At 39.6% G+C, this 27,498-nt stretch overlaps 1 protein-coding gene across 1 annotated transcript in view; it reads right to left on the bottom strand.

The window, feature by feature from the left end:
* ASB18 (ankyrin repeat and SOCS box containing 18) overlaps positions 1-27,498 on the bottom strand; it is a 123,430-nt gene that overhangs the window by 36,699 nt on the left and 59,233 nt on the right. Inside the window, exon 3 of the mRNA XM_053713509.1 lies at positions 11,481-11,979. Coding sequence (XP_053569484.1) covers positions 11,481-11,979 — 499 coding nt within the window. The remainder of the gene's footprint in view (positions 1-11,480; positions 11,980-27,498) is intronic.

Below are 27,498 nucleotides of genomic sequence, written 5' to 3'. Positions count from 1 at the left end.
ATAAACCCTAAGATAGCTACAATATAACTAATAGTTACATTGTATCTAGCTTAGGGTTTATTTTTATTTTACAGGCAAGTTTGTATTTATTTTAACTAGGTAGAATAGTTATTAACTATTTAATAACTACCTAGCTAAAATAAATACAAATGTACCTATAAAATAAAACCTTACCTAAGTTACAATAACACCTAATACTACACTATAATTAAATAAATTAACCTAAATTAAATTAGCTAAAGTACAAAAACAAGCAAACACTAAATTACAGAAAATAATAAACAAATTACAGATATTTAAACTAATTACACCTAATCTAATAGCCCTATCAAAATAAAAAAGCCCCCTAAAATAAAATAAAAAACCTAGCCTAAACTAAACTACCAATAGCCCTTAAAAGGTCCTTTTGCTGGGCATTGCCCCAAAGTAATCAGCTCTTTTACCTGTAAAAAAAAAATACCCAACAACCCCCCCAACAGTAAAACCCACCACCCTCACAACCAACCCCCCAAATAAAATACTATCTAAAAAAAAACTAAGCTCCCCATTGCCCTGAAAATGGCATTTGGATGGGCATTGCCCTTAAAAGGGCAGTTAGCTCTTTTTTGCGGCCCAAACCCTAATCTAAAAAATAAAACCCACCCAATACACCCTTAAAAAAACCTAACACTAACCCTCTGAAGATCGACTTACTGTTCTGAAGACCAGACATCCATCATCAAGGAAGCGGCAGAAGTCCTCATCCAACCGGGCCGAAGTCCTCAACGAAGCCGGGAGAAGTCTTCATCTAAGCCGGGCGAAGTGGTCCTCCAGACGGGCAGAAGTCTTCATCCAGACGGCATCTTCTATCTTCATCCATTCGATGCGGAGCGGCTCCATCTTCAAGACATCCGGCGCGGAGCATCATCTTCAAATGACGGCTTCTTACTAAATGACGGTTCCTTTAAGTGACGTCATCCAACATGGCGTCTCTTAGATTCCGATTGGCTGATAGAATTCTATCAGCCAATCGGAATTAAGGTAGAAAAAATCCTATTAAATAAAAAGAGAGAAGCGCTCAACCTGGGAACGAACAATAGCATAATAGCTTGTTCTATGGCTAGTTACCACCCTAGAAGCAGCCTCTTTTTGCTCAATATGTGCCTTTCACGGAGAAGAACTTTCCTGTAGCATATCAGTCTGATCCTGACTTAACAGTGCAGTCCAGCCCCGAAATAACAGGCAATCCCTCTCTGAACAAGAGAAACAGCAAAACCCCAGACGTACGTTTCGGCCTATTGTGGGCCTCGTCAGTGAGGTGCAGCCATATCCCTCTAGGCACACTGAGCAACGGGTCCACGTTTGGATTCCCGCATCACACTTAGGGAGACTTCCCTAAGTGTCATAATTTGCATAAAAAAAAAGAGAGAAGCGCTCAACCTAGAAACGAACAATAGCATAATAGCTTGTTCTATGGCTAGTTACCACCCTAGAAGCAGCCTCTTTTTGCTCAATATGTGCCTTTCACAGAGAAGAACTTTCCTGTAGCATATCAGTCTGATCCTGACTTAACAGTGCAGTCCAGCCCCGAAATACCAGGCAATCCCTCTCTGAACAAGAGAAACAGCAAAACCCCAGACGTACGTTTCGGCCTATTGTGGGCCTCGTCAGTGAGGTGCAGCCATATCCCTCTAGGCACACTGAGCAACGGGTCCACGTCTGGATTCCCGCATCACACTTAGGGAGACTTCCCTAAGTGTCATAATTTGCATAAATAAAAAGAGAGAAGCGCTCAACCTGGGAACAAACAATAGCATAATAGCTTGTTCTATGGCTAGTTACCACCCTAGAAGCAGCCTCTTTTTGCTCAATATGTGCCTTTCACAGAGAAGAACTTTCCTGTAGCATATCAGTCTGATCCTGACAATAGGCCGAAACGTACGTCTGGGGTTTTGCTGTTTCTCTTGTTCAGAGAGGGATTGCCTGGTATTTCGGGGCTGGACTGCACTGTTAAGTCAGGATCAGACTGATATGCTACAGGAAAGTTCTTCTCTGTGAAAGGCACATATTGAGCAAAAAGAGGCTGCTTCTAGGGTGGTAACTAGCCATAGAACAAGCTATTATGCTATTGTTCGTTCCCAGGTTGAGCGCTTCTCTCTTTTTATTTATAGAAAAAATCCTATTGTCTGATGTAATCAGCCAATAGGATTGAGCTCGCATTCTATTGGCGGATTGGAACAGCCAATAGAATGTGAGCTCAATCCTATTGGCTGATTGCATCAGCCAATAGGATTTTTTCTACCTTAATTCCGATTGGCTGATAGAATTCTATCAGCCAATCGGAATCTAAGGGACGCCATCTTGGATGACGTCACTTAAAGGATCCGTCATTCAGTAAGAAGCCGTCATTGGGTGGGTTTTATTTTTTAGATTAGGGTTTGGGCCGCAAAAGAGCTAACTGCCCTTTTAAGGGCAATGCCCATCCAAATGCCCTTTTCAGGGCAATGGGGAGCTTAGGTTTTTTTAGATAGTATTTTATTTGGGGGGGTTGGTTGTATGGGTGGTGGGTTTTACTGTTCGGGGGGTTGTTTGTATTTTTTTTTACAGTTAAAAGAGCTGATTACTTTGGGGCAATGCCCCGCTAAAGGCCCTTTTAAGGGCTATTGGTAGTTTAGTTTAGGCTAGGGTTTTTTTTTTTTTTTTTTGGGGGGGGGGGCTTTTTTTATTTTGATAGGGCTATTAGATTAGGTGTAATTAGTTTAAATATCTGTAATTTGTTTATTATTTTCTGTAATTTAGTGTTTGTTTGTTTTTTGTACTTTAGCTAATTTAATTTAATTTAGGTAATTGTATTTAATTTAGTTAATTTATTTAATTATAGTGTAGTGTTAGGTGTTATTGTAACTTAGGTAAAGTTTTGTTTTACAGGTACTTTTGTATTTATTTTAGCTAGGTAGTTATTAAATAGTTAATAACTATTTAATAACTATTCTACCTAGTTAAAATAAATACACACTTGCCTGTAAAATAAAAATAAAGCATAAACTAGCTACAATGTAACTATTAGTTATATTGTAGCTAGCTTAGGGTTTATTTTATAGGTAAGTATTTAGTTTTAAATACGAATAATTTAGTTAATTATAGTAATTTTATTTAGATTTATTTTAATTATAGGGTTAGGGTTAGACTTAGGTTTAGGGGTTTAGGGGTTAATACATTTAGTATAGTGGCGGCGACGTTGGGGGCGGCAGATTAGGGGTTAATAAATGTAGGTAGGTGGCGGCGATGTTAGGGATGTCAGATTAGGGGTTAATAATATTTAACTAATGTTTGCGAGGTGGGAGTGCGGCGGTTTAGGGGTTAATATGTTTATTATAGTTGCGGCATTGTCTGGAGTGGCAGATTAGGGGTTAATAAGTGTAGGTAGATTGCAGCGACATTGGGAGCGGCAGATTAGGGGTTAATAAATATAATGTAGGTGTTGGCGATGTTGGGGGCAGCAGATTAGGGGTTCATAAATATAATGTAGGTGGGGGCGGTGTCTGGAGCGGCAGATTAGGGGTTACAAATTTTATTTTAGTGTTTGCGGGAGGGCCTCGGTTTAGGGGTTAATAGGTAGTTTATGGGTGTTAGTGTACTTTTTAGCACTTTAGTTATGAGTTTTATGTTACAGCGTTGTACCATAAAACTCTTAACTACTGACTTTTAAATGGGTTAGGACTCTTGACAGGGTAGGGTGTACCGTTCACTTTTTGGCCTACCAGGACAGACTCGTAATAGTAAGTTTTATTTAGATTTATTTTAATTACATTAAAGTTAGTGGGTGTTAGGGTTTGACTTAGTGGTTAATAACTTTAGTATAGTGGCGGCGATGTTAGGGGCGGCAGATTAGGGGTTAATAAGTGTAATGTAGGTGGAGGCAACATTGGGGGCGGCATATTAGGGGTTAATAAGTATAGGTAGGTGGCGGCGATGTTAGGGGCGGCAGATTAGGGGTTAATAAGTGTAATGTAGGTGGCGGCGACATTGGGGGTGGCAGATTAGAGGTTAATAAGTATAATGTAGGTGTCGGTGGTGTCGGTGGCTGCAGTTTAGGGGTTAATATGTTTATTATAGTGGCAGCGATGTCGGGAGCGGCAGATTAGGTGTTAATAATTTTATTTTAGTGTTTGCGATGCGGCAGGGCCTCGGTTTAGGGGTTAATAGGTAGTTTATGGGTGTTAGTTTACTTTTTAGCACTTTAGTTATGAGTTTTATGTTACGGCTTTGTAGCGTAAAACCCATAACTACTATGGATTTTGATGGTATTGACTGTACCGCTCACTTTTTGGCCTCCCAGACAGACTCGTAATACCGGCAATGTGAAAGTCCCATTCAAAAAGGACTTTTTGAAAGCTGCGGTAGTTACGTTGCGTTACGGCCAAAAAAGTGTGCGCTGCAGCTAAACCTGCAAGACTCGTAATACCAGCAGTAGTGAAAAAGAGCCTTAATGCTGATTTTTCACTCATACAGCAAAACTCGTAATTTAGCTGAAAGGTAGCAATAATTCAAATATTATTTTGCACATAGTTTTGTTTTTTTGTCACATGATTTATGCAGCAGAAGTCCTCTACTGAGCATGGGCAAGTAACTGATTGGAGCTAATGCACGTATCTCCTACAGGTATTTACAAGTGGAAGCTTCTCCTCTGCCCTCTGGTAGAAACCACAACCCCATTGTGGGGCTGTGGCAGGAAATAATGGACCATGCACAAATTAAGTTAAACAGATAAGTAAAAGGTAAAATCCTTTTAAAATGTTTATTAATAATGAAATTAATTCTATTAAGTATAACCCACTGATTAGTCTTTTTACTGTTACAACAATGAAACAGGCCGTTTTTAAAAAATATATATTTAATTGTTTGACCAGATGCCTCCCTTCTTTTTAATCTATGGAACATATGCATTGAAATTGGAGAAGAGCAAGCCTTTGCCTAAGGCTGAATAAAATAGTCTAGGAATCCGAGTAACATTAGTGAATCTAGGGGTCACATCGCAGAACATACCAGTAGTCCCTTGATTTGCCAAGACTGGCACATACAACAAAAACTCTATTTTATGTGATTCTATGCAACCTTTCACTAAAACTCATTTGTTTTATCACCTTTAATGAATGGTCTCCAAAGAATAACAAAGGAAATGGAATTTGAGGGCACAGAAAAAAGTCATTCCGCTACATTTGCTAAATTGAAACAATGTTCAACCTTTTAAATTCCTGTTATTCTATGGATCCAGACCACTACAGTTCACTTATTAGATGTGCATTTGGGTTCTTCGTTAGAATCGGAATGTGCAGGAAGGCAGTCACTCATGCCATTCAGCTCTTGTAGGAGCTAGATTTATTCTTGTAAAAGTTCAACACACTAAGATATGGATTTGCACAGATCTTAGAGTGTGTTGAAAAGAGCCGTATGCCATGTCTAACAAAGGATCAGAATGCGCACGTCTATCACATATCTACCGTTTCTTAATGAATAGCCTTCATGGAATAACTTAAAAATATAATAGAAATGTCATTCTAATCTTTGTAAACCTGATTATATATTCAGAAAGCAAGCAGTAAGCTACTAGTAAGCAAAATAAACATTATTATAGAGCAATATAATCATTATCTGACAATAGATCATTGCTCACCAATGAGAACATACACAGCTAACACAGCTCCTTTCTCATTCCTTACATAAACTGTCGTTTACAGAGCTCACATCTTACTCCTTACATACACCGCTCATACAGCTCACGTCTTACTCCTTACATACACCGCTCATACAGCTCACATCTTACTCCTTACATACACCGCTCATACAGCTCACATCTTACTCCTTACATACACCGCTCATACAGCTCACGTCTTACTCCTTACATACACCGCTCATACAGCTCACATCTTACTCCTTACATACACCGCTCATACAGCTCACATCTTACTCCTTACATACACCGCTCATACAGCTCACATCTTACTCCTTACATATACTGCTCATACAGCTCACATCTTACTCCCTACATACACTGCTCATACAGCTCACATCCTACTCCTTATATACACCACTCATACAGCTCACGTCATACTCCTTATATATACCGCTCATACACCTCACATCTTACTCCTTATATACACCACTTATACAGCTCACGTCATACTCCTTATATATACCGCTCATACACCTCACATCTTACTCCTTATATACACCGCTTATACAGCTCACCTCATACTCCTTATATACACCGCTCATACAGCTCACATCTTACTCCTTACATACACTGCTCATACAGCTCACATATTACTCCTTACATACACTGCTCATACAGTTCAAATCTTACTCCTTACATACACTGCTCATACAGCTCACATCTTACTCCTTACATAAACTGCTCATACAGCTCACATCTTACTCCTTACATAAACTGCTCATACAGCTCACATCTTACTCCTTACATACACTGCTCATACAGCTCACATCTTACTCCTTACATACACCGCTCATACAGCTCACATCTTACTCCTTACATACACCACTCATACAGCTCACATCTTACTCCTTACATACACCGCTCATACAGCTCACATCTTACTCCTTACATACACCACTCATACACCTCACATTTTACTCCTTACATACACTGCTCATACAGCTCACATCTTACTCCTTACATACACCACTCATACAGCTCACATCTTAATCCTTACATACACCGTTCATACAGCTCACATCTTACTCCTTACATACACCGTTCATACAGCTCACATTTTACTCCTTACATACACTGCTCATACAGCTCACATCTTACTCCTTACATACACCGCTCATACAGCTCACATCTTACTCCTTACATACACTGCTCATACAGCTCACATCTTACTCCTTATATACACCGCTCATACACCTCACATCTTACTCCTTACATACACTGCTCATACAGCTCACATTTTAATCCTTACATACACCGCTCATACAGCTCACATCTTACTCCTCACATACATCGGTCATACAGCTCACATCTTACTCCTTACATACACTGCTCATACAGCTCACATCTTACTCCTTACATACACCGCTCATACAGCTCACATCTTACTCCTTACATACACCGCTCATACAGCTCACATCTTACTCCTTACATACACCGCTCATACAGCTCACATCTTACTCCTTACATACACCGCTCATACAGCTCACATCTTACTCCTTACATACACCGCTCATATACATCTTACTCCTTACATACACTGCTCATACAGCTCACATCTTACTCCTTACATACATCGCTCATACAGCTCACATCTTACTCCTTACATACACCACTCATACAGCTCACATCTTACTCCTTACATACACCGCTCATACAGCTCACATCTTACTCCTTACATACACCACTCATACACCTCACATTTTACTCCTTACATACACTGCTCATACAGCTCGCATCTTACTCCTTACATACACATCACTCATACAGCTCACATCTTACTCCTTACTTACACCGTTCATACAGCTCACATCTTACTCCTTACATACACCGTTCATACAGCTCACATTTTACTCCTTACATACACTGCTCATACAGCTCACATCTTACACCTTACATACACTGCTCATACAGCTCACATCTTACTCCTTACATACACTGCTCATACAGCTCACATCTTACTCCTTACATACACCGCTCATACACCTCACATCTTACTCCTTACATACACTGCTCATACAGCTCACATCTTACTCCTTACATACACTACTCATACAGCTCACATTTTACTCCTTACATACACCGCTCATACAGCTCACATGTTACTCCTCACATACATCGGTCATACAGCTCACATCTTACTCCTTACATACACTGCTCATACAGCTCACATCTTACTCCTTACATACACCGCTCATACAGCTCACATCTTTCTCCTTACATACATCGCTCATACAGCTCACATCTTACTCCTTACATACACCGCTCATACAGCTCACATCTTACTCCTTACATACACCGCTCATACAGCTCACATCTTACTCCTTACATACACCGCTCATATACATCTTACTCCTTACATACACCACTCATACAGCTCACATCTTACTCCTCACATACACTGCTCATACAGCTCACATCTTACTCCTTACATACACCGCTCATACAGCTCACATCTTACTCCTTACATACACTGCTCATACAGCTCACATCTTACTCCTTACATACACCGCTCATACAGCTCACATCTTACTCCTTACATACACCACTCATACAGCTCACATTTTACTCCTTACATACACTGCTCATACAGCTCACATCTTACTCCTTACATACACCGCTCATACAGCTCACATTTTACTCCTTACATACACCGCTCATACACCTCACATCTTACTCCTCACATACACCGCTCATACACCTCACATTTTCTCCTTATATACACTGCTCATACAGCTCACATCTTACTCCTTACATACACCGCTCATACAGCTCTCATCTTACTCCTTACATACACCGCTCATACAGCTCACATCTTACTCCTTACATACACCGCTCATACAGCTCACATCTTACTCCTTACATACACTGCTCATACAGCTCACATCTTACTCCTTACATACACTGCTCATACAGCTCACATCTTACTCCTTACATACACTGCTCATGCAGCTCTCATCTTACTCCTTACATACACTGCCCATACAGCTCACATCTTACTCCTTACATACACTGCTCATACAGCTCACATCTTACTCCTTACATAAACTGCTCATACAGCTCACATCTTACTCCTTACATAAACTGCTCATACAGCTCACATCTTACTCCTTACATACACTGCTCATACAGCTCACATCTTACTCCTTACATACACCGCTCATACAGCTCGCATCTTACTCCTTACATACACCACTCATACAGCTCACATCTTACTCCTTACATACACCGCTCATACAGCTCACATCTTACTCCTTACATACACCACTCATACACCTCACATTTTACTCCTTACATACACTGCTCATACAGCTCACATCTTACTCCTTACATACACCACTCATACAGCTCACATCTTAATCCTTACATACACCGTTCATACAGCTCACATCTTACTCCTTACATACACCGTTCATACAGCTCACATTTTACTCCTTACATACACTGCTCATACAGCTCACATCTTACTCCTTACATACACCGCTCATACAGCTCACATCTTACTCCTTACATACACTGCTCATACAGCTCACATCTTACTCCTTATATACACCGCTCATACACCTCACATCTTACTCCTTACATACACTGCTCATACAGCTCACATTTTAATCCTTACATACACCGCTCATACAGCTCACATCTTACTCCTCACATACATCGGTCATACAGCTCACATCTTACTCCTTACATACACTGCTCATACAGCTCACATCTTACTCCTTACATACACCGCTCATACAGCTCACATCTTACTCCTTACATACACCGCTCATACAGCTCACATCTTACTCCTTACATACACCGCTCATACAGCTCACATCTTACTCCTTACATACACCGCTCATACAGCTCACATCTTACTCCTTACATACACCGCTCATATACATCTTACTCCTTACATACACTGCTCATACAGCTCACATCTTACTCCTTACATACATCGCTCATACAGCTCACATCTTACTCCTTACATACACCACTCATACAGCTCACATCTTACTCCTTACATACACCGCTCATACAGCTCACATCTTACTCCTTACATACACCACTCATACACCTCACATTTTACTCCTTACATACACTGCTCATACAGCTCGCATCTTACTCCTTACATACACATCACTCATACAGCTCACATCTTACTCCTTACTTACACCGTTCATACAGCTCACATCTTACTCCTTACATACACCGTTCATACAGCTCACATTTTACTCCTTACATACACTGCTCATACAGCTCACATCTTACACCTTACATACACTGCTCATACAGCTCACATCTTACTCCTTACATACACTGCTCATACAGCTCACATCTTACTCCTTATATACACCGCTCATACACCTCACATCTTACTCCTTACATACACTGCTCATACAGCTCACATCTTACTCCTTACATACACTACTCATACAGCTCACATTTTACTCCTTACATACACCGCTCATACAGCTCACATGTTACTCCTCACATACATCGGTCATACAGCTCACATCTTACTCCTTACATACACTGCTCATACAGCTCACATCTTACTCCTTACATACACCGCTCATACAGCTCACATCTTACTCCTTACATACACCGCTCATACAGCTCACATCTTACTCCTTACATACACCGCTCATACAGCTCACATCTTACTCCTTACATACACCGCTCATACAGCTCACATCTTACTCCTTACATACACCGCTCATATACATCTTACTCCTTACATACACCACTCATACAGCTCACATCTTACTCCTCACATACACTGCTCATACAGCTCACATCTTACTCCTTACATACACCGCTCATACAGCTCACATCTTACTCCTTACATACACTGCTCATACAGCTCACATCTTACTCCTTACATACACCGCTCATACAGCTCACATCTTACTCCTTACATACACCACTCATACAGCTCACATTTTACTCCTTACATACACTGCTCATACAGCTCACATCTTACTCCTTACATACACCGCTCATACAGCTCACATTTTACTCCTTATATACACCGCTCATACACCTCACATCTTACTCCTCACATACACCGCTCATACACCTCACATTTTCTCCTTATATACACTGCTCATACAGCTCACATCTTACTCCTTACATACACCGCTCATACAGCTCTCATCTTACTCCTTACATACACCGCTCATACAGCTCACATCTTACTCCTTACATACACCGCTCATACAGCTCACATCTTACTCCTTACATACACTGCTCATACAGCTCACATCTTACTCCTTACATACACTGCTCATACAGCTCACATCTTACTCCTTACATACACTGCTCATGCAGCTCTCATCTTACTCCTTACATACACTGCCCATACAGCTCACATCTTACTCCTTATATACACCGCTCATACGCCTCACATCTTACTCCTTATATACACTTCTCATATAGCTAACGTCTTACTCCTTATATACACCACTCATACACCTCACATCTTATTCCTTATATACTCCATTCATACAGCTCTCATCTTTCCCCTTACATACACCGCTCATACAGCTCACATCTTACTCCTTACATACACCGCTCATACACCTCACATCTTACTCCTTACATACACCGCTTATACACCTCCCATCTTACTCCTTACATACACCGCTTATACACCTCACATCTTACTCCTTACATACACCGCTCATACAGCTCACATCTTACTCCTTATATACACCGCTCATACAGCTCACATCTTACTCTTTATCTATACCACTCACACAGCTCACTTCTTACTCCTTACCTTTCCAAACATGTCTGGACAGAATATGTGAGCACCATGATTAAGCAGGATGTGTACAATAAGGTGAGGTCTATTTTCTAGCTTCAGTTCGGCAGCTTGCAAGGCCCAACTTAAAGGTGAGACACCATTATAGTCTGTAGCATTCACATCGGCACCAGCACACAGCAGCAACTCTACTACTCTGTGTTTGGCTGCACGACAGGCATGATGTAGGGGTCTTCTGTCCTGTTGGTCAGGGATCTCTAGATCAGCTCCTCTCTCCAGGAGCAGGTGACATAGTGCCAGAGAACTGTCCTCATCATCTACTTTAGCACCACATGCTGTGGTTAATGGGGTTTCACCCTCCTGGTTCTGAAAGTGAACTGATGCTCCATGGTGCAGGTAGAGTTGTGCATGAGCCAAGAGATTGAGCCTGGCAGCCATATGGAGTGGGGTGTCCTGGGTACTTTCAGTGGCTTGATTTAATTCTGCTCCATAGTCTAACAGCAGCTGTGCACACCTAGGGAAAACAGAGCCACATACATTTGTTGTCAGAAAGAGTATTTGCAATTACAGCAATATAACTAATCTGTAAACAAAAGTATGGGGCCTGCCCTCTCTTAGAGGGACTCATTCCTTGCTGGTCATTAGAGACTTCCTCACTTTCACTGGTATACTAAATATTGGATAATATACTTTTCACAGATACTTTCTGGTTGCAAGTTCATGGTAGTTTAGGAATATGTCAATTTAGGGATGTACCACTTTGAATGGATTGTTTGCAACCTGTTTTATTTACACACCATGAGTTATGCAAGGTTGCTTGTACTTTTGTCAGGGTATCTGTGAATGTCAGTAGATTATATATATATATATATATATATATATATATATATATATATATATATATATATATATATATATATATATATATATATATATAAGTATACAATCTATCAAATATTACATTTGAAAATGCTTATTTTATTACTGGACACATTCTAGGTATTGCAATTCTGAGGTTCTGAGACATTAGATGCCTGGTTGACCATAATTCAATCCTCCCCCACTCAATATGCAAAATTACACAGGAGAGAACAAAGGATTTAGACCGTTGTATCAATAAGGCCAGTTGGCCACTTCTAAGTAAATATTAGCATTTCTCTTGTTAAGTGTATCCAGTCCACGGATCATCCATTACTTGTGGGATATTCTCCTTCCCAACAGGAAGTTGCAAGAGGATCACCCACAGCAGAGCTGCTATATAGCTCCTCCCCTAACTGCCATATCCAGTCATTCTCTTACAACTCTCAACAAAGATGGACGTAGTAAGAGGAGAGTGGTGTATTATAGTTAGTTTCTTAACTTCAATCAAAAGTTTGTTATTTTTAAATGGTACCGGAGTGTACTGTTTTATCAAAGGCAGCATTAGAAGAAGAATCTGCCTGTGATTTCTATGATCTTAGCAGAAGTAACTAAGATCCATTGCCGTTCTCACATATTCTGAGGAGTGAGGTAACTTCAGAGAGGGAATGGCGTGCAGGTTTTCCTGCAATAAGGTATGTGCAGTAAACATATTTCTAGGGATGGAACTTGCTAGAAAAATGCTGCTGATACCGGATTAATGTAAGTTAAGCCTAAATGCAGTGATTTAATAGCGACAGGTATCAGGCTTATTAACAGAGATACATACTCTTATAAAAGTGTAATATAAAACGTTTGCTGGCATGTTTAATCGTTTTTATATATGCTTTGGTGATAAAACTTATTGGGGCCTAGTTTTTTCCACATGGCTGGCTTTATTTTTGCCTAGAAACAGAGGCTTTCCACTGTTATAGTATAAAAGTTACAGTTGGTGCAGTTAAAATTACAAACTGTGACATTCAGCTTCCCTCAGCAGTCCCCTGCATGCTATAGGACATCTCTGATGGGCTCAAAAGGCTTCAAAAGTAGGAGCTGTGGCAGTTGTTATGACTGTTTAAAAAACATATTTTTCGTTTTGTTAATCTGTTTTTTGTATTAAGGGGTTAATCATCCATTTGCAAGTGGGTGCAATGCTCTGCTAACTTGTTACATACACTGTAAAAACTTTGTTAGTGTAACTGTCTTTTTTCACTGTTATTTCAAATTTTGCCAAAATTTGTTTCTCTTAAAGGCACAGTAACGTTTTTTATATTGCTTGTTAACTTTGTTTAAAGTGTTTTCCAAGCTTGCTAGTCTCATTGCTAGTCTGTACAAACATGTCTGACACAGAGGAATCTACTTGTTCATTATGTTTAAAAGCCATGGTGGAGCCCCATAGGAGAATGTGTACTAAATGTATTGATTTCACCTTAAACAGTAAAGATCAGTCTTTATCTATAAAAGAATTGTCACCAGAGGGGTCTGTTGAGGGGGAAGTTATGCCGACTAACTCTCCCACGTGTCGGACCCTTCGCTTCCCGCTCGAGGGACGCACGCTAATATGGCGCCAAGTACATCAGGGATGCCCATAGCGATTACTTTGCAGGACATGGCTGCAATCATGAATATTACCCTGTCACAGGTATTAGCCAGATTGCCTGAATTGAGAGGCAAGCGAGATAGCTCTGGGGTTAGACGAGATACAGAGCGCGTAGATGCTGTAAGAGCCATGTCTGATACTGCATCACAATATGCAGAACCTGAGGACGGAGAGCTTCAGTCTGTGGGTGACGTCTCTGAATCGGGGAGACCTGATTCAGAGATTTCTAATTTTAAATTTAAGCTTGAGAACCTCCGTGTGTTACTTGGGGAGGTATTAGCTGCTCTGAATGACTGTGACACAATTGCAGTGCCAGAGAAATTGTGTAGGCTGGATAAATACTATGCAGTGCCGGTGAGTACTGATGTTTTTCCAATACCTAAAAGGCTTACAGAAATTATTAGTAAGGAGTGGGATAGACCCGGTGTGCCCTTTTCCCCACCTCCTATATTTAGAAAAATGTTTCCAATAGATGCCACTACATGGGACTTATGGCAGACAGTTCCTAAGGTGGAGGGAGCAGTTTCTACTTTAGCAAAGCGTACCACTATCCCGGTTGAGGACAGTTGTGCTTTTTCAGATCCAATGGATAAAAAATGAGAGGGTTACCTTAAGAAAATGTTTATTCAACAAGGTTTTTATTTTACAGCCCCTTGCATGCATTGCGCCTGTCACTGCTGCGGCGGCGTTCTGGTTTGAGGCCCTGGAAGAGGCCATCCATACAGCTCCATTGACTGAAATTATTGACAAGCTTAGAACACTTAAGCTAGCTAACTCATTTGTTTCTGATGCCATTGTTCATTTGACTAAACTAACGGCTAAGAATTCCGGATTCGCCATCCAGGCGCGTAATGCGCTATGGCTTAAATCCTGGTCAGCTGATGTGACTTCAAAGTCTAAATTACTTAACATTCCTTTCAAGGGGCAGACCTTATTCGGGCCTGGTTTGAAAGAAATTATTGCTGACATTACTGGAGGTAAGGGTCATACCCTTCCTCAGGACAGGGCCAAATCAAGGGCCAAACAGTCTAATTTTCGTGCCTTTCGAAATTTCAAGGCAGGTGCAGGATCAGCTCCCTCTACTTCAAAACAAGAGGGAACTTTTCCTCAATCTAAGCAGGCCTGGAAACCTACCCAGTCCTGGAACAAGGGCAAGCAGGCCGAAAGCCTGCTGCTGCCTCCAAGACAGCATGAAGGAGCGCCCCCCAATCCAACAATGGATCTAGTAGGGGGCAGACTCTCTCTCTTCGCCCAGGCATGGGCAAGAGATGTTCAGGATCCCTGGGCGTTGGAGATCATATCTCAGGGATATCTTCTGGACTTCAAAGCTTCTCCCCCACAAGGGAGTTTTCACCTTTCAAGATTATCTGCAAACCAGATAAAGAAAGAGGCATTCCTAAGCTGCGTGCAAGACCTCCTTGTAATGGGAGTGATCCATCCAGTTCCGCGGACGGAACAAGGACAGGGGTTTTATTCAAATCTGTTTGTGGTTCCCAAAAAAGAGGGAACCTTCAGACCAATTTTGGATCTAAAGATCCTAAACAAATTCCTCAGAGTTCCATCATTCAAGATGGAAACTATTCGAACCATTTTACCCATGATCCAAGAGGGTCAGTACATGACCACAGTGGACTTAAAGGATGCCTACCTTCACATTCCGATCCACAAGAATCATCATCGGTTCCTGAGGTTTGCCTTTCTAGACAGGCATTACCAGTTTGTAGCTCTTCCATTCGGGTTGGCTACAGCCCCAAGAATTTTTACAAAGGTTCTGGGCTCACTTCTGGCGGTTCTAAGACCGCGAGGCATAGCGGTGGCTCCTTATCTAGACGACATCCTGATACAGGCGTCAAGCTTTCAAATTGCCAAGTCTCATACAGAGATAGTTCTGGCATTTCTGAGGTCGCATGGGTGGAAAGTGAACGAAGAAAAGAGTTCTCTATCTCCTCTCACAAGGGTTTCCTTCCTAGGGACTCTGATAGATTCTATAGAAATGAAAATTTACCTGACGGAGTCCAGGTTATCAAAACTTCTAAATGCTTGCCGTGTTCTTCACTCCATTCTGCGCCCCACGGTGGCTTAATGGTAGCGGCGATGGACATAGTGCCATTTGCGCGCCTGCATCTCAGACCGCTGCAATTATGCATGCTCAGTCAGTGGAATGGGGATTACACAGATTTGTCCCCTCTACTAAATCTGGATCAGGAAACCAGAGATTCTCTTCTCTGGTGGTTATCTCGGGTCCATCTGTCCAAAGGTATGACCTTTCGCAGGCCATATTGGACCATTGTAACAACAGACGCCAGCCTTCTAGGTTGGGGTGCAGTCTGGAACTCCCTGAAGGCTCAGGGTTCATGGACTCAGGAGGAGAAACTCCTCCCAATAAATATTCTGGAGTTAAGAGCAATATTCAATGCTCTTCTACCTTGGCCTCAGTTAGCAACACTGAGGTTCATCAGATTTCAGTCGGACAACATCACGACTGTGGCTTACATCATCCATCAAGGGGGGACCAGGAGTTCCCTAGCGATGTCAGAAGTCTCCAAGATAATTCGCTGGGCAGAGACTCACTCTTGCCACCTATCAGCGATCCATATCCCAGGGGTAGAGAACTGGGAGGCGGATTTTCTAAGTCGTCAGACTTTTCATCCGGGGGAGTGGGAACTCCATCCGGAGGTGTTTGCTCAATTGGTTCTCCGTTGGGGCAAACCAGAACTGGATTTCATGGCGTCTCGCCAGAACGCCAAGCTTCCTTTTACGGATCCAGGTCCAGGGACCCAGAAGCGGCACTGATAGATGCTCTAGCAGCGCCTTGGTTCTTCAACCTGGCCTATGTGTTTCCACCGTTTCCTCTGCTCCCTCGTCTGATTGCCAAAATCAAACAGGAGAGAGCATCGGTGATATTGATAGCGCCTGCGTGGCCACGCAGGACCTGGTATGCAGACCTAGTGGACATGTCATCCTTTCCACCATGGACTCTGCCTCTGAGACAAGACCTTCTAATACAAGGTCCTTTCAATCATCCGAATCTACTTTCTCTGAGACTGACTGCATGGAGACTGAACGCTTGATCCTATCAAAGCGTGGCTTCTCCGAGTCAGTAATTGATACCTTAATACAGGCACGAAAGCCTGTCACCAGCAAAATTTACCACAAGATTTGGCGTAAATATCTTCATTGGTGTGAATCCAAGAATTACTCATGGAGTAGGGTTAGGATTCCTAGGATATTGTCCTTCCTCCAAGAGGGTTTGGACAAAGGACTATCAACTAGTTCTTTAAAGGGACAGATTTCTGCTCTGTCTATTCTTTTACACAAGCGTCTGGCAGAAGTTCCACACGTTCAGGCATTTTGTCAGGCTTTAGTTAGAATTAAGCCTGTGTTTAAACCTGTTGCTCCCCCATGGAGCTTAAACTTGGTTCTTAAAGTTCTTCAAGGGGTTCCGTTTGAACCCCTTCATTCTATTGATATCAAACTTCTATCATGGAAAGTTCTTTTTCTGATGGCTATTTCCTCGGCTCGAAGAGTCTCAGAGTTATCTGCCTTACATTGTGATTCTCCTTATCTGATCTTTCATTCAGATAAAGTAGTTCTGCGTACAAAACCTGGGTTTTTACCTAAGGTGGTTTCAATCAAGAGATTGTTGTTCCATCATTATGCCCTAATCCTTCTTCAAAGAAGGAACGTCTTTTGCATAATCTAGACGTAGTCCGTGCATTGAAGTTTTACTTGCAGGCTACTAAAGATTTTCGCCAAACATCTCACCTGTTTGTTATTTACTCTGGAAAGAGGAGAGGTCAAAAGGCCTCGGCAACCTCTCTTTCTTTTTGGCTTCGGAGTATAATCCATTTAGCATATGAGACTGCTGGACAGCAGCCCCCTGAAAGGATTACAGCTCATTCTACTAGAGCTGTGGCTTCCACCTGGGCCTTTAAAAATGAGGCCTCTGTTGAACAGATTTGCAAGGCTGCGACTTGGTCTTCGCTTCATACCTTTTCAAAATTTTACAAATTTGATACTTTTGCTTCTTCGGAGGCTGTTTTTGGGAGAAAGGTTCTACAGGCAGTGGTTCCTTCCGTTTAAGTTCCTGCCTTGTCCCTCCCATCATCCGTGTACTTAAGCTTTGGTATTGGTATCCCACAAGTAATGGATGATCCGTGGACTGGATACACTTAACAAGAGAAAACATAATTTATGCTTACCTGATAAATTTATTTCTCTTGTAGTGTATCCAGTCCACGGCCCGCCCTGTCCTTTTAAGGCAGGTCTAAATTTTAATTAAACTTCAGTCACCACTGCACCCTATGGTTTCTCCTTTCTCGGCTTGTTTCGGTCGAATGACTGGATATGGCAGTTAGGGGAGGAGCTATATAGCAGCTCTGCTGTGGGTGATCCTCTTGCAACTTCCTGTTGGGTAGGAGAATATCCCACAAGTAATGGATGATCCGTGGACTGGATACACTACAAGAGAAATAAATTTATCAGGTAAGCATAAATTATGTTTTTTGAAACCCTCAGATGTGTAGGTCTATATATGGAGTTTCCTGCACAAAATGGATAATAGATTTACAGACCCCCCTCACCACTCAATACAGAGGGAGCCTAAATGTCTGTGAAAATGCTTTTGGTGGAAGATATGCATCACTTAAGCCAGGAATATAGTAATTAGCACAGACCTGTTATTTGCCCCTGAGCCAACTAAATACAGGTAAGGCAGCTGAACTCATGTTTACCTACATATATTTGGGAAATGCTGTGCCTAAATCTTCATAATAATTTAAAATACACAGATCATATTAAAAAACTGTATTGATCTGGGACATACTATATTGGATAAATGCCTGCTGTATTGAATAATATCTGCATTAATAGATGTATAAATGTTTGACATTTTTAACAACATTATTTCTTTAATTTCAGACCTACATCTGTTTTTTCATGCATTCAAAATGATTAGAAACGTGAAATATACTGTATTCATTTAAGATACAATACAATGCCAGGATGTTGAATGCTATGATTCTGTGAAGAAGGATGGTTAACAGTGAGCTGCTTATTAATATGATTACTAGAAATATACTTATGTTTCATATTAAAATAATCAGAGAAAATGGCATTATATATTACCATATATGTTGGCCAGATAAGTTTATTAATACTGAAAATTATAGTAAATAAAAAATAAACATTGTATAGGTTAGATAATTGAACTGCAGCAATATTTGATGGAGACTGTATTTGGGATTGTCTGCTGCCCCCTAGGGGATTAAAAATGGTATGACAGCCTAATGGATTGACTACTAGAACACATGCAAATCCATATGAACCAATGAGAGGGACAAGCTCTGAGGGCCAATGGAAAGACAGCTCCATTAAGGGCCTATCAAATTTATCACCAATGATTAGAATAAGAAAAGGGGGGTATATCACATGATATAACCTCATGCAAGGAGAGAGAAAAAAGAGAAGAAGTATTTTTGTCTGCTAACTTTTGACTGAAAACTTTGCTTCCATTTTTGAGGACACAGTCTTTAAAAGCAAAACCTGGGACTAATTTATTGATCTAATTGCAATACCTTTCTTCATATGAGGTGGCCTGAATCTACTTGGAAAACCTGGAACACATTTTAATTTGATTAATGTGGTGATGTATGAGTGTTCTATATTTTTAATATTTTAGACAAAGGTATTCTAAGACTATAGTCAGATTGCAGCTATATAGATATATTTTAGGATTTAACTTATTGTAGATATAAGAATGTATTTCATCTCAGATAAATTGGCATATAAGCTGGCTGTTTGCATTAATAATATATATAACTTCTGGTGTTTTAATTAGAGTTATATAGAATCATTTGTGGGCTAAGTAGCTTAATTATATTTGTCTGGAAGTTAACAATTCATACCTTGGTATCTCATTGTGGTATTTTAATGCAACTCTGATTTGGGAGATTATTGTGAATAAGGAAATTTATAAAGGTATATTTTTATGATCTTTGTATAGAATATAGTAACAGTTTAAGCTTGTATAGTTTATTCATAATCTGGTTCCTATAAATATAATTCAATGTGTTTATAACTTTAACTAATATAAAGAATTTAGAATAAAATATTGATTTTAATTGTTTTGTATATGCATTTTATTGGGGGTTTGTTTTAAAGAATAACTATTAAATAAATTGTATTATAACCCGGCCATATACTGACACTTTGTACAGTATATATTTGTAGTTTGGTAATAGAAAGTATGTTATTGTTGGTATTATGCACAAATAGGTTTAAAACCAGAGAGCCTTTAATTAACCTGTTCCCTGTTTTGACATGCTGTTTTATGGTGTGTCTTCTACTTTGGCCAATTAAAGGGACAAAAAAAACTTCCATTATTTAAATAGGAAATGTAATTTTTTTTTTTTTTTTTTATATATATTTTTTTATTAAGGTTGAGTTCACAATACAGCATAAAATGTAATGCGTCAGAACAGAAAAAAAAGAAAAACCACAAAGAGCAAAATACATAAATACAGCAAAGATATTCACAATATACGAACGTAATAAACCTGTTATTGTTTCTGTTGCATCTCTGAAATAAAAAGAAAAAACAAAAAGAACAAAAGTAGTCTCAACCTTATTTTTTTTCCTGTTTTCTATTTTCCCACCAGCTTCAAGGTATTCATAACGAAAAGAAATAAACCTAGTGACATAATATTTGTTCTATTCCGCAAAATAATCATGTAATTTAGACTTTCAAATGCCACATATACCCTAAATTACCTTGTTTTGTCATACTATGTCATATCTTGGAGACAAGTCATATTTATCACTTGCTCCCTGATTTTGCTCCCCCCTGTCCCTCCCCCCCCGCCAACAAAAAAAAAAAAAAAAAAAAAGAAAAAAAAAAAAAAAAAGAAAAAGGGGGAATATCTCCCAATGAAATCTACCATATCCCCAATAGTACCAGTTCCGAATTTCTAAATGGGAAAATCATATAATCTATTTCCACTGCCGAAAAGCTCTTAATAAACAAGGACCATTTTGCGAAAAACTTTCTAATGTCCCCTTCGTCGTTCATATTGGTGTCGAGCTGTTCTAATATACATTGTTTTTTTAGACAGTTTTTGATCTCCGTAATCGTGGGTGTTGCAGTCGATTTCCATTTCTTAAAGATCAAATATCTGGCTGCAACCACTGTCATGTTAATTAGTTTATGTTGGGGATGTGATTTTTCTCTAACATTTCTCAGGAAAACACAATAACTCAGGGTTATTTCAAATGGAGGAATCTTTACTTTATTTTTTAACCAATATTCTACTTTTTTCCAGAATTGACCCATCTTAGGGCAGCTCCATATCATGTGGACCAAATCCGCTGCGGGTTGTGAACATTTTGGGCATTTATTGAATTTATTGTTCCCACATTTTAAACCTTTCTCTGGGGTAAAATACGCCTTATATAGCAATTTAACTTGTGATTCCCTCCAGGTTGAGGATAGTGTGGATTGAGCTATTCTTGTAAAGGAGCCCTGTACCAGCTGGGCATCAACATTGCTCTCTGGTATTAAGTTGTTCCAATCAGCCGAGAGTCTCTCAAGATTTGCTGTACCCCTAAGGGAGGCTAACATATAATAACATGGTGAGATGGAGCACTGACCATTTTTCACCATTTCCAACCACCCCTCCAATTTCCCCCACGTCCATCTTCCGTTTGCCTCCCTCCTGAGATCTGTTACAAAGTGTCTGGCTTGCAGGTAGGCAAAGAACTCTCTATTATGAATATCAAATTCCTGCCTGAGTGATTCATAGGTTTTAATCACTTGATTCTCTCTATCTATAAACTGAATAGCCCTATCCAATCCTACCGTATGCCATCTTTGGAATATGGCTGAGTCTAGGCCAACCGGAAATTTCGGGTTACCCCGAAATGGAACAAACTTAGATGCATTACCATCTATTGATAGAAGCTTGCCCAATTTCCACCAACTTTGTATAGGGTTGTAAATAGTTTTAAATGATTTCAGTTCCTGTGGTATTGATTTAGGTTTACAATGTATTAAGGCTACTGGAAGGAATGGGTAGCATATGTTGTTCTCCAAATCATTATTTGTTATATAATCTTTAGAAAAGATCCAATCTGCCACAATGCGTGCTGAGTAAGCTATATTATACAAACGTACATCCGGCAGTGCCAACCCCCCTTGATTTCTTGGTAGTTGTAATTTACAAAAAGCAATTCTTGGTTTTTTGCCCTGCCAGATGTATCTTCTCAATGCCACGTTCAGCTGCCGAATGTCTTTCCCTTTGAGAATTATTGGAACATTTTGGAGGATATATAACAGTTTTGGCAATAGTACCATTTTGAACAAGGCTATCCTACCAGTTATAGACAAGGGGAGACTTTGCCAACTTGTTAACCTCTGTTTAATATCCTGCAATATTGGGGGAATATTTAATTCATAAAGCTTGTCTATATTAGATGGAATTAGGACGCCTAGATATTTAAAGGCCTCTGACACTATCTTAAAGGGTATGTTTGATGGTGATTTCTTATTTTTTCACAGCCATAGCAGTTCTGATTTTGAAGTATTGACTTTGTAGCCTGAAAAAGAACCAAATTGTTTAATAAGCAATATTAACTTTGGCAGGTTGTCTTTGATATTTGCTATGTAGAGAAGAATGTCGTCTGCATATAATGCAATTTTAAGCTCCTTATTTCGTATTTTTATGCCTTCTAATTGGTGTCTTACCATCATAGCTAAGGGCTCTATAGAAATATCGAAAAGCAGGGGGGAAAGAGGACATCCCTGTCGGGTCCCCCTCTCCAGTATGATCTCTGGGGTAAGGGAGCCGTTAACCAGCAGTCTTGTAGATGGTTTGTTGTATAGATTTTTAATCAGTTGACAGAATTTACCTTCAAACCCAAATTTAAGTAAAGACTCTGTTATATGATCATAATGAACAGAGTCAAATGCTTTTTCCGCATCTATAGAAATGACTGCCTTGTCAGAGATGTCCTCCCCCCCCTCCCCATCCACCTCTGTCTTATAGTAGTCTACCGTCAATAGAGCTTCTCTTATCTTTGCTGATGAATTGCGTTTGTAAAGAAAACCTGCTTGATCTTTGTGTATAATTATAGGTAGGATAGATTGTAGTCTATTTGCTAAGATAGATGTTAAAATCTTATAGTCTATATTCAGTAGAGCTATAGGTCTGTATGACTCTTTCAAGGTGGGGTCTTTACCCTGTTTAGGTATTAATATTGTGTTTGATGCCGAGAAAGAGGGGGGGATTGGAAGCTGGTCTATGTATATTGCATTATATAAATTACAAAGATTTGGAACTATCAATGGCGAAAGAATTTTATAAAATTCATTTGGTAATGAGTCTGGGCCGGGTGCCTTGTCCAATGCAAGTTTATTAATGGCTTTCTCTATTTCCAGCTCCATAATAGGAGCGTTTAGGATCTCTAACTCATCCCTCCCTAAAGAAGGGGGTGTCAGCTGTCTCCAGAATTGAGCAGATTGGGTCTCGTCCGATTTTTTGGCTGAGTATAATTCCTGAAAATATATGAACAAGAGGTCTGCTATCTCCTCTGACCTAGTTATTGTTTTGCCTTCCTGTTGGAGTGACTCAATCAAGGTTGCTCCTTTTGATCCTTTCACTAAATTAGCCAGGAGCTTACCTGTTTTGTTTCCAAATCTGTAAAATCTGGCTTGAAGTTTTAATTCTTTTTGCGAAGCCTGGTAGGATAAATACGTATCTCTCTCATTTTTGGCTTTTATATATTTAAGCCAGTTAATCCTTGTTTTATCTAAGAGATAATGGTTATAAGAGTTAATTAATGAGCTAGTCACTTCTTTCTCTCTACTTTTGATTTTTTTCTGGAGATTGGCTGTGTAGGATATTATTTCACCCCTTAGAACAGCCTTTGCTGCCTCCCAAAATATCATAGGATGCCTACTATACTCAACATTATGCTCCGCATATTCTTTAAATTTGAGATTGAGCCAATTTTTAAATTTTAAATCTTTTGATAGATACCTAGGAAAAAAAAAACGTACTTGCTTACATCTCTTATCAAGTTCCTGAAACTGAAGAACAATGGGGGCATGGTCCGATAGGGAGATAGGTAAGATCTCTGTCCTTATTTTCCGCTCAAGGAGCTTAGTATCTACTAAAAATAGGTCAATTCTGGAAAATGATTTATGGGCCCTAGATAGGCATGTAAAGTTTCTTATCTCTGGATTCTGCACTCTCCATATGTCTTTTGTTGCCAAGTTCTGTGTAATTTTTTTAAAAATCTTGGTTTCTAAATTATCTCTTTTATTTTTAAGTTGATTGGCGGCTGATCTTAGTCTGTCTAGCGGATATTGTGGGGCCATGTTGAAATCACCCCCGCATATCAAAAAGCCTTCCTGGAATAACATAATTTTGTTTAATAAGGAATCCCAAAAAGATGCGTCTATCACATTAGGTGCGTATAGGTTGCATAATGTGTATATGGTTTTCGCCACCTTGATTTTTAACAGTATAAATCTCCCCTCTGGGTCTACCTGTGTATTGAGAATCTCTAAGCCACTGGTCATTATCTTTTTCCCGAGGAGTATGGCTACGCCTCTCTTCCTATTTAAACTTGGAGTGGCCAGTACCTCCTTTACCCAGGATTTCTTTAGTTTCCTAGTTTCTTCTATTTTTAAATGCGTTTCCTGGAGGAATACTATGTCGGACTTTATTTTCCTCAGCTGGTTTAAAATTGCTGTCCTTTTTATGGGGGATGTGAGACCTCCAATGTTCCACGAAACAAATGTAATACTATCTAACTTTGTCATATTCTTAATTTAATATAAGGGGATAAACCAGAAACCCAAAAAAAAAAAAGAAAAAAAAAAAAAAAAAAAAAATTAAATTGGCGGTGGGGGGGTGGGGATTGGGGGGAAGCCTAGGCACCCGGGGGAGAGAACCAAGATTTTGAACCATTTCTTAACAATTATCAACTGTCTCACTTTTTGTTTGAGTGTTTTAATTATTCAGGTATTTTTAATTTGGCTAAGAGTTCACTTGCCTCTTTAGCCGTCTCAGCGTAATATATTTCGTCCTTGTCCCATACTTTGAGCCTTGCTGGATAGATCAGGGTAGCCCGTATGCCCATGTTAATAAGTTTAGTACATGTTGGGGATAACACCCTTCTCTTAGTTGCCGTTTCAACCGAGAAGTCTTGGAACATAAAAATACTAGAGTTCCCTAGTACAATGGGCTGATTTTTACGGTAATATTGAAAAAGGGTAATTTTATCCTGGAAATTCAGTAGTTTGACTATAATTGGTCTTGGCCTAGCTTTCTCTGTGTTGTCTGAGGCAGGTCTCCCTAATCTGTGAGCTCTTTCAATAATAATTTTGGGATATGCACTTGGAATTTTGAGGAGTTGTACTAGTGTTTCAGAAATAAAGTTATTTAGGTTATCATATTGCTTCTCTTCTGGTACTCCTACAATTCTAAAATTATTCCGTCTAGAGCGGTTTTCTAAGTCCTCAATTTTAAACTGAAGTTTTTCAATTGTTGCTTCGTTAATTTTAGATTTTGTAGTATATGTGACCGTTAGATCTTCAAGATCTGAGACTCGTTGCTCAAGTTCTTGTACTCTGTTAGAGAATTGCCTAAGCTCTTGTGAAAGTGATCTCATATCTTGCTTAATCTCTGACCTCAGAGTGTCAAATTTGGGGGCAAGTGCTTCTAAGATACTATCCACCAAGGCTTGAGTATTGGAAGATTCATAGGGGTATGGAAAGTTGCTGGAGGCTAGGTTAGTATCCACTGAGGTGCTTATTGAGCTTTTTATTTTCTTATCTTTGTTTCTATTCGCCATGATTGGAGAAGGGGTTTTGCCGTGAGTGTTTAAAAATGTATCCATGTGTGGTGTACCCACTTGTGATTTAGAAGTGTGCTCTTAATTTTAGGTTTACCAGGGTGCTAATATTTGGAGTGAGGGAGAGAAAGAGAGAAAAAAGAAGAAAAAAAAAAACCCTGCAGGGAGGTGATAAAACCGAAGGGATGTGAGGGGTTCTGTGTGATAGTGATAGTGATGGACAATTGAGGGAGATATATAGTGTGAAAAAAGGTCACGTGTTGTTAATATTATCCAAAATCTAATAGGTGATTAGTTGTGGAGCCACTACAGAAGCGACTCTGAGTTTAACCCCTTCTCTTCTCCGGCTCTTTGTGTTCACATTTGCTCTAAAAGCTTCTTCCACTTATGATATCCCTAGCCCCTACTTTACTTCTAAAGTCTATTGCTTCCTTCGGCCAAATTGACCCTTTGAGAAGGTGTTTAAATACTACATTGTAATTTACAGCAATTTCTCCTTTTTCTTCTCCTCCTTCTTCCCCTCCAGGGCTACTTTACTGTTACTCCCTTTTACGTGTATTTTACAGAATTATATTAGTAACTTAATTGATCTATTGTAAACCTAGGCAGCTCAATTTGCTGCAGTTCCTAATCTATTCTCTATGCCCTTGTCACAGAGCCAATGTTACACCCTCATTGTTGTACACACCACGGTTATGCCACAGTCGCCACAGTATGTGCCACAGTTACCGTGTTTGAAGAGTAAATAACCAAGTTGGTTCACATTTTTCCCAATAATTATTCATACCTACTGAATAGCCAATATATCAGTATAGCCTTTGCACAATGTGACTTCTTTTATGTCTAGGGCGTTTTAGGTATTTTACTGTTGACAATTAAGTTTAGATAAAAAGGGGTTTTAACCTTGGATTTGTATCCTTATTTCCTTTCTATTGCCCTGAAAGCCAGTAGGGGCAGAGGCGTTACTTATAGCAAAAAGATGGATATAATTTTGTGCTTAGCCAGATATTTAACCAGGAAAGGCCTGGGATAGATTGATATTAAAATATACTTAGTTACGGGGCTTAGGTTACCTCTCAGAATCTTTTAGAGTTTTTATAAGGAAGGTACATACTATAAGCTTTTAGTTTAACTAGTCTTCTCTACTGAGTAAACCCCCAGAGATTTATCTTTCTTTAATCTTTAACAAGGATAGGTCCGAGAATTTGATGTCAATCAGTTACATAAGAGACATGGTAGAGATACAATGCTTCCTTGAAATATAACCTCTAGAAAATACAGATTACTTTACAACACTAAATACATGCTATGTGTGTCTTAGATCAGCCTATCCTCAGTATAGAATGATTACCCTGATGGACAGTAAAGCTATTATTAAGAAATCTCTCAGCAACAATAAACTAGCTGTGATAGAAGAAATAGGCCTGGCAAGCCTAGAATTAAGTAGCCGTCAATAAGCTGATTAATCTAATCTAAAATATCCATTAATAAGTAAAGTAAACTTAATTCTGCAAAAAGATACAAACAGATAGAAAAACAGAAGAAAAACAGCCTCTTCAATATATTTTAAAGTGACCCAGAGTCTTGTTTTTGTAGAGTCAAGTTTTTAAATGAAATGTTACTCGGTCTGAGGTACTTCACAGGGGTTTTGCTGCAGAGCCATAGAAGGAGAACTTGTGC

This window comes from Bombina bombina, chromosome 1 (assembly GCF_027579735.1).
Source record: "Bombina bombina isolate aBomBom1 chromosome 1, aBomBom1.pri, whole genome shotgun sequence".
Classification (NCBI taxonomy): domain Eukaryota; kingdom Metazoa; phylum Chordata; class Amphibia; order Anura; family Bombinatoridae; genus Bombina; species Bombina bombina.
The sequence above is the reverse complement of the archived record's forward strand: the minus strand, read 5'-3'. Positions and strand labels throughout refer to the sequence as shown.